Source organism: Phlebotomus papatasi, chromosome 1, assembly GCF_024763615.1.
Source record: "Phlebotomus papatasi isolate M1 chromosome 1, Ppap_2.1, whole genome shotgun sequence".
Taxonomy (NCBI): Eukaryota; Metazoa; Arthropoda; class Insecta; order Diptera; family Psychodidae; genus Phlebotomus; species Phlebotomus papatasi.
This window is the reverse complement of record NC_077222.1, coordinates 79,421,132-79,430,553: the sequence shown is the minus strand read 5'-3', so window position 1 is coordinate 79,430,553 and position 9,422 is coordinate 79,421,132. Positions and strand designations below refer to the sequence as shown.

Sequence of the window (9,422 nt, the reverse complement as noted above, 5' to 3'; positions counted from 1 at the left end):
TTTTGTCAAAAATTGCTTTTTTGAAGGAAATTCCCTGCAGCGTTGTAGGGGGAAACGTCAAATTTCTGTCAAAAACGCAATTTTTGACGAAAATTGCTCCAAATGTATAGACACCTTAAGACGAAACATGCCAAATTTCAGAATATTATCTTCATTCGAAAACTTAAAAAAACGTCGATAAACTTTTTTCAAATTTAACTGATGCCCGAATTAAAAAATAGCCCGATCTTAAAAGAGCCGAATTAGCGAGAGTCTACTGTATTAAGTTGGCTAACAGAGCGGAACTCAAAGCCACAACTGTGAGAATCGAGTCAGGGATCTCGTCGTCAAAAAGCTGACTAGCGCTCTTATTAACTTCCCCAAAGATCCCCATGTTTTTAATGCTGTCTATTGTCTACGATGACATTTTGCATAATGACTAAAATTAGTTTCGTAACATTCCTACAGTAAAGCATTTTGTAGATCAAAGTTACAGGTGTTCCAGAGACTCAACCGGCTTTGGAGATTATAAATTAATTTGTAAGGTATGGGCATCCTGGATATGTTCAAACCTTTGGACTGTTAAGGTATAGCATAAAAAGCTTGAATTGAAGCATTTTTCAAAACTGGGACACATTGATATTTCTTTTTTTTTATTTTATGTCGCTTCAAATAAAAAGTCAAATTTAATTCACGCAAAAATGCTTTATTGCTTCCAGGATTTACCAACAATAATCCCTCGCACGATATATTCGTATAACAATAGTTTATGATTTCAGAAAGAATTTCACCTCTATAATACAATTTAGCTGTTCAGTGGCACAAGGCACAACTCTCAACTAACACTCGAGATAGGATGAGAAAGCGTCCAACATTTAATGAGATCACGTTCATAATTTAATATTCCTCATGCTACAGAGTAAGTTTTCATCCTCTCCGTTGAAATTCAAATATACGAGTATGAGATTCGAGTGTTTGTTAAAGTGGGTGGTGAAATGCATTTGCATTCTTGATCAAAGTGTAATTTATTCTTTTGCCATTCGAGCATAAAACTCTAACTTTTCCCAATATCCTGCATCAAAGCACATCATTTTTTTCTCCATCTAATAAAATAAGCAATTTTCCTGACACAAGTTCAACTAATATGTAATATACATGGAAAAGGATTCGTGAGGTTATGGAAAGGTATAAGTATTAAAATATTGACTCTGTCTTTTATGGTGGCAAAATGATAACATTTCGCGGTATGCTTTCAATGTTAACTCTAGTAAATCTAGTATAAAGCTCAAGTACAAACTTATTAATTTAATTTCCCATTAGCAAGAGAAGTCTGACTAGTGAGCACTTAAGAGCGAATCTGCTTCTAAAATCCAACCAAGTGACGACTTCATCATCATCATCCTTTCCACGTATATATGTGCTGTATGTAATTCATTGGCTTTTATAGTCGACATCCTGGATAGAAATGTCCTCATTTCCGACAGCTTTGCCTTCTTTCCCTGGTATATGATGAAATCTTTGCCTGGAATTAGAAGATTGTTCCAGTTGTGACTCGTGTAAAAGCCACCTTGTTGCTTGCACAGAAGTAAAGACTAAGTTGAGCTGATGAGCTTTGGTGTACATTTTCAGCAAATAAAATTTTGTTAGCTTTAGGGCAACATGAAAATCCTTTCACTTCTCAGTGTCATCTCCATAAAATTCATTTTAATTTTCCTGCCCGTTCACTAACGTTTGTCTCAATGTGTCAGCACTGTGGCAGTCCCGAACCCCAAGAATAGCACTCCTGGGGTGTTTTGGATGGAAAACTTACGATCCACTTCAGTATATAAATTTAAAAAGTTTCTCTCGCTGGATAAGAATGCAACTTTTTTTAAAGTGTCCTTATGAAGAAAATCATTCGTATTTTCTCCGCACTTTTACTGGGGCATAACACCCATCGCCTGCCTCTTTCTCCCCAATCTTCGGACACTTTCTTTAAGCAATTTTACTGCTCTCAGTTGGATTTTTTCTGTGTTTTGAGCACCTTCTTAAATTAAACGAGCAAATGAGTGAACAAGAAATCCAGAAAATGTCAGAGAAGAAACAAAGAATAGTAAAGAACACTGCAAGGAATAACATTGAATAAAAACATAAAACTAAACTCCTTAAAAAACTTCAAAGATTCACAGTTTATATATCCTTGTATTTGTCTTACATGGGGATCAAACAACTTTATACACATTTCACTATAATACATTAGTTGATTTTCCGTTTCGGTTAATCAATGAAATCAGATTACCTAGGGAAAGAAAGTTCCCATTGTAGTAAATTCACACAGGAGTTCGGATTAGACATTGGTTTGATACCGTATGTCTGCATCAATCCCATTCATCGACCATCTCTGAGAAACAAGTGTGGGTGGGCATCTCAATTCTAGTGCCGAGCACCTCTCTTCGTCGAAACTTTTTCAATTTGTGAGATTAGAGAAACTTTTTTCCCTCTCATCTACAAACCCGTAATTCATTATTTTACAATTATCACCTCATCAGAAGTCTGAGCACTGAACAAACAACCACAGCAAATCCAATTGACGCTCTACTGTGCTTTGGAAAGTTTGCCGATGATTCGTGCTGCATGGCGGCACTGTTTTCATCCTTGATCACGTGCACGAGCACACTAGCCGCATCCGTAACGCTATTTCCAATGGGGAAGCAACTATAGTTACCAGCATCATGATGTGAGACCCGACTCATGAGCAATTGACTAGTTCGTTCGCGTCTCTCAGTTAGGATGCTCATACCACCTCGCCTTGAGAAATCCAAAGGTCTCCCATTACGGGACCAGTTCAGTTCGATGGGCGTAGGGGCTGCCTCCACAACGCACGTAAGATTGACATCACTGTCACGACGTACAAACACTTCGCGACTTCCAAGGATGCGTGCCCGACTGGCTGCAATAGAGAAAAGGATACCGCTAGCAGAAAACGGACATAATCTTGATCATAAAGCTTTTAAGAAATAAATTTCCTGAATAGTATCATGGTTAATCTTATGGATAACAAAACTAATTTAGAAAAACATACAACATATAATTTAATATTAAAGAATCATTTTGATAAACCACAGAAAGCACCTATTAGTACCTATCGTATCAGGTTATGTAATGGCATAGACACACTTATGCCCTAGACACACTTACGACTTAAGCCGAGAGACGACTTAGTGGAAAATGATGGAACTGTAGATTAACCATTATTTTTATATAATTTCGCTAAGCCATCTCTCGGCTAATCCTCATGTCTGTCAAGGCCCTTACGACTTAAGGGGTTACATGGGTCTCTCAGGTCAAAAAAATATTTTTTTTTAATTTTTTTATTTTATAGTATAACATTTGAAAAATATTTTCTCAAAATTTCAACTCAATCGGAGTAAAACTCTCGGAGGTAAAGCAGTTTTAGTTATGCATTCCGCCCGCGCGCGCATATTGTTATAAAACTTTAAACGCGTTTTTCTCAAAACACCGTTTTACAATGCGGTAGTCAAGATTACTCATAGTGTACAGAACCGATCTTTCTGAAATGTTGCATACTTTTTTTGAGAAGTATTATCTAGTGTTTAAACGAAGGATTGGCACTTCCTTTAATCAGAACCATATTTACAATACAAAATGTGTTGAAAAATAGGGTAAAATTGATGCTTTTTCACAAAAACTTTTGCAAAAATCCAAATTTTGTTTTTTTTTTTCAAAATCCTTCGTTCATCAAAAGGTCCAACTAATCTTCTAACAGAGTATATTTGGTTTTTTGATTTTAAATGAACTTACTGGGAGAAATTCTGCCTATCGCAAGGTCTGTTTTTTGAGAAATGGTTCCGAAAATCAGCTACCAACGGTCGAATTTTTAAAATTTTTCAATTTTTTTTTTAATTTTGTTGTAAAGTTTCTCTTTCATAGGGTAAAGTGATATAATTTGGAATTACTGTTGCAAGTTGGACAATTCGCCTATACAAGTTGAATATGGCTTTTTTCTTGATAAATACAGTACAAAATTTGTTTTTAAGCACAAGGAACCAAATTATAAAACTAAAGCATTAAAAATATACAAATAAAAATGAAGTACTAAATTCATCAAGACAAAAAGCCCTGTCTAAATTGTACCATTGTCCAACTTGTACCACTGTTCAACTTGTACCACTTTACCCTATGCCAAAAGTTGGAATTTCTAAAATATTTTCGACACAATAAATTATTATCAGAAAATAGGCTTATTTTTTAACCTGAGAGACCCATGTAACCCCTTAACCCGAGTGACGAGGTAACGTAATTATAATCAAAGAATTGATAAGATTACATTTTTATCAGTTTCAGACTAATTCGTCTCTTGGCTTAAGCAGAAAAACGGTTTAATTTGTATGAAACTGGTAGGAATTTTGCCAAATTATTATTTTGATTAAAATTACATTAAGCAGTCTCTCGGCTTAAGTCGTGGGAGTCTAGGACATTAAGGTAAGGTGAACTTACTCACAGTGGGTCATGATATCGTGGCTTTCACCAAGAATGAGACCTATACCATTGAATAGATACAGGGGAAACCAGGATTATGAACATCTTCAGAACCAAAAAACTGCATTAAATGACATTATGGCATTCAGAAAATTTGCATACAAATTTGCAAAGTATCATCCACTATAGAATGAATTCCGCGTGGAGTAAAAGTAATAAGAACAATAAAGATTTAACAAAAAAAAACATAGTAATATTAATATAGTAGTAAAAAGGAATAGTACTTTTTTCCCTGGGTTGCTCAATGAATTGTTATATTATCCAAAAAATACTTTAAGAATTGTAAGTTTTTCCTGATCAATAAACGTAAAGTGTTTCGAATTTCCCGTGTCACAAAATAGTAAAATAAAGCGTATTTCAAAAATGATTTCACAAATTGGCTCCCAATGAAAAACATGCACAATTGTGTGTGCATAGTTCTCTTAGGTGCATAATCCGGAATCCCCTGTATTGACAAAATCCAAAAATATGTTTTAACTAACCTAAAATTTTGTTTTCACTAGATAATCACTAAAACCTAAATCATAAATATGCTTATGAAGAGGATTGAATTATTTTACAAAATCTTTTTCTAAATAAATTCGTAAAAAGGGGACGAAAGATTAAAGGCCACAAAAGATACCGTTATCCAAAAACTTTGTTTAAAGTTCACAGTAAATATATTCACAAAAACTCATTATACTCTGAACATTTTATTTATTAAAAAAAGTATTTGTAAATACCATAGAAGTCTCACCTAATATCAATATCTCTTCATTGAAACAAAAATTGTTAGATTATTTTAAGTAAATTTCCCCGCTTTACACTTCTGTATCAGTCTATCGATCCAAATACTCATGCCAATTCTTTTTCTCCACTACAAAAATTTTAAATTTATACAGCCCCAATAAATGTAGTTGCAAATTGTACTGGGACACGAATCCATAAATAAATAAAAAAAATAAAATAAATTTCTTTGGCCCTCTGATCTTGGACAACCCTTCTGTGTTCTTGCAAGGAGAGATTTTTGTTTTTTTTTTTTAAGGAATATTGTCACACATAATCTTGTTCATGACAATAAGGAATATTAAAGATTTTTCAGAAAAATCTAAAAAGTCACAGAGGATGATGAGATAGGGATAAGATTTGTTAATGATATACCGTTAATGAAAAAAAGCAAATTTCATAAATAAATCTATACCTTAAGAACCTTCACCTAAAGATAAATTTAATTTGATAGACTATAAATTTCTTCGGAAGATATGTTTAGGAGAAACTAAAGTTTAAATATATCGATAGTTTTCCATCACATGAAAAAAGTTTTCATTTTGTTGAACTGTAATACTCGATGGCTTTAAAAACTAATTAGTTGGAATATACTAAATAGGAAAGTCAGAGGTAAAATCTAAAAATATTTACTTAAATACGCAGAGTTTTGTTTAAATGAAATATATCCCTTAAGAACGAGCAGAGTCAAATGTTTGGGGTCAAAAAAGTTTTTCTGGCTATTTAAAGTGTAATATAACTTCAGATAACCGTAGGAATATTTTTTGAGTCACGAATGGCTAATCGTCCTTAAAAGGTTAAGTGGTTTTTGGAAAGAAAATGTAAAATTTGATAATTTTCATAAGAATATTGTTAATTTTTCAAGTACTGGCAATCCTTTTAGGCTTGAGTATCGATAATTCTAAAATCAAATACCTACGAAATGGGCCTAGTCCTGTCCCTCACGAAAGGTTAGACTTGGACTTACTTCTATACATTTTTGTCTATTCTCTGTTCGTAGAAGGTCCTTAAATTTCTTATCAGTAGCCCACTTAATTTATAAATCTCACTGTGATCAAGAAGGGCTACAAGAGCAAAATTAAAGAAAAAATAGTTCTATATAGTGTAGTACCGGAAGTGCTATTGACTTTGTCCTCTGCAGGTGACTTTGGCATCCCCCTGTTCGTAAGCTTTTCTTTATTTCTAAAACTTAAGGATGGGGTCACCGATCCGATCTACCATGTCTGCAACCAATTTTATTGGTTTTTCAAAATTGAATAGGTCATTTGTCCTTAATAATCCAATCCTAACTCAAATTTTTCCAAAAAATCTTGATTGTCGAAAAATTAGAGCAGTTAAGTTCTAAGGATTAAGGCAGCAGTTAAGGGCTAAGTCTCAGGTTCGAAGCCCGTATTACGGTACTTGAAAACGCTACTTCGAGACAATATAAGCAAGAAAGTGCTTTTTTGTATTATTTCTTAAGACGTGATGTTTTCTTCATTAGATTGTTTTTTTAGATAGAAATTTAGGGCAATTTTGAAAACGACTAACTCTTCTAACTTTTAATATATTAAGACAAGAGATTTATTTAATTGATGAATATTTTAAAAAGTAAATTAAAATTTTCAATGTGTTCTTCTCTGGTTTCCCATTCTCTTTATTCGAATTTCTTAAAATTTAAGCCTTTGCCCCCCTTACTTCACAAGATATAAAATAGCTAATTTCTTACTCATGATATTTTGCACAAAGCTTCCTTATAGTAATCAAAATTCTGAAAGCATCACTAAGATTATAGTGAAAAAGACAACATTAAAATAAATACATTACAAAATCAGTGCTGCATTGCTGGACAATTTTGTCTTATTTCCGGTAAAACTTTCATCTGTTAATTACTTGGATATTATACGAAACTTTGATTTTTTTAAGAAATACTGTAGAAGCAGGTAAATCTATTATATGGTTGACCATCCTGTTTTATGCTGAAATATCGGGTTTGAATTTTCTTTAGGTTCTTAGAAATTTTCTAGCATTGAATGTATATTCGAATAATATCTAATGACCTTAACTGAAATTATTTTTACAAAATACAAGAGTTCGATCTTTGATCTTTGTATGGAAAATGCTGCAGCAAATTAGGCAATATTTTGTTTGAATAAAAACAGTCAGATTAAATCGAATTTGGTAAGTAGATGATTAAGTCAGAAATCATAATTTTTCATGCTTAAAAACATTTTTCAATATAAATAAATATTATAACGGATAAATTTTGTAACAGATTTCCCTATTCTTGATTTTATAAAACATTCGTGGCAACAGATAAACTGATATGAAAAAAGTCTTGTAAAAATTAACAAAAAAAATTGTCAAAAGAATATTTTTCATATAAATGTGAGAAAAAAGTTTTGTCAAATTGGTAAAAAACATCCTTTTGACAAAATTTGAACAAGATCTATTTGTCAGTTTCAAAGAATTTTTTTTTCACCTTGCCTCTGATCCTGTGTCATTTTTACAAAACAATTGTGTTTTTTAACAAATTCTACTGATTATCTTTCTTTTACTAAGTCATTATTTCTTTAAAAACAAAGAATAATTTATGCTTAGAAGGTCTAGTAAAGACCTAGTTTCACGGCAACAACTGGTCAAGCCAAAATTCAAAATATGCAAAATTAGAGCTTAGCAAATTCACGCCTTATCTTCATGTTCAATCGTGGACCATAAATGCAACCTATTGTTTGTTATTTAATGATTCCAAGTTATTAGCAAAAAAATTATTACTGCATATTGAGATTGTTTAGCAATAGGTCAGAAAAATAATTTAAAAAAAAACAGCCATAAGCCTTCGAACTTATATATTTTTTAATTGATTTGAATTATTCTTTTTAATAAGTCACGACTACTCGGGCTCAACGGTTTTACAAATGCGTGGCGTGCAAAAATAAAGAAGGAAAATTGTAAATAAATCTTTGCTCTAATTACAAAAAAAAAATATTACGTACATATGACGTTAAGGTGAATTCCTAGGCTGATTTTAGGATCAATGGATATCTGACACTCATACACTCCAGAGTCTCCTGGATAAGCATTGCGAATCTTGAGAGTCCAGTCGTCTGAACCTTCTGTATGCTCGGCCTGGAAACGCGGATCATTGGTGTAGGTCATGATCCCTATGGCTAAAATGTGTAGATCCCGTCGGCGAATCCATGACACTGCACGATCACCGATGTTTCGTACACGACACTTCAGGATGACTGGGTACCCTGCTGCTGCGGTCACTTCGCGCACAGTGGTATCATCAAAGTATGGCAATGATTCCCACACACTATCCTCAAAAGCCATCAGGGAACCTTCAGTAACGAGTACTAATGCGAAAGTAGTGACCGCGAAAGTCGCGATCCTTCGCGACAGGGAATAAGATGGCATTACGCCTACCGTGGTTCCGGTTCCTGACACTTTTCACTCAACATCACGACCATTCACTAAAGGCCGATGGCACGGGGGTCGACAGCCATGCACGGAAATGAATACAACTGCTGCCCTACCGGAAAATGCAGAGCGACTGAAGGACGCACTACTAATCAGGCCGTTCGGTAGAAACTTTCCACACGACACTGGAGGAAACCTGCGCAATAACGACTTTCTATTGGGGAAATTTCCAATCGCTTGGAAAGCCTTTCTTCTCCTTCTATCACCCCTTCCGATATTCCTCGAAGCTCAAGACTTCGGAACAGATGGAATATACAGTTATAACGGACATCTGGAGGAACGTGATATTTTGAATCTATAAAAACAACGCAGAGCCTAAAATTTCTTCGAAACTTTCCTTCACCCAATTTTGTAGCCTATAAAAAAACATTTTATAGCGCTGAAAAGTTCCAACATTTCACAATGCAGCTGCTGGGTTAACGACGCCGACGTTGCCTCTTCAGCATTTGTTGCATTACCCCATCTCATGTATCTCATTTGCATTTCTCGTCCAAGAGAATATGCAGTAATTGTGGCTGCAACATAGGTCTGGATGTTGGGTCAAATGTGTCTGAGTGATGTTGCACGCACAGATGTCCAGAAGCTGCTGATGAGGGTGCAAATGTTGGGGAAAATTGCCAAAACATTTCCTTCGTGCTTACTAAAATGGTTCATTTCCCAAAATAGCTTCACTCTCG

At 34.2% G+C, this 9,422-nt stretch overlaps 1 protein-coding gene across 1 annotated transcript; it reads right to left on the bottom strand.

Moving 5' to 3' along the window:
• Window positions 1-2,140: 2,140 nt before the first annotated feature.
• Window positions 2,141-8,820, bottom strand: LOC129810250 (contactin-2-like). The gene is made up of 2 exons (XM_055860589.1): window positions 8,259-8,820; window positions 2,141-2,908 (listed from the first exon to the last, which is right to left on the bottom strand). Exons 1-2 carry the CDS (start codon window positions 8,680-8,682, stop codon window positions 2,496-2,498), a joined length of 837 nt encoding a protein of 278 aa, XP_055716564.1. The 5' UTR covers window positions 8,683-8,820; the 3' UTR covers window positions 2,141-2,495.
• Between the last annotated feature and the right edge of the window lie 602 nt (window positions 8,821-9,422).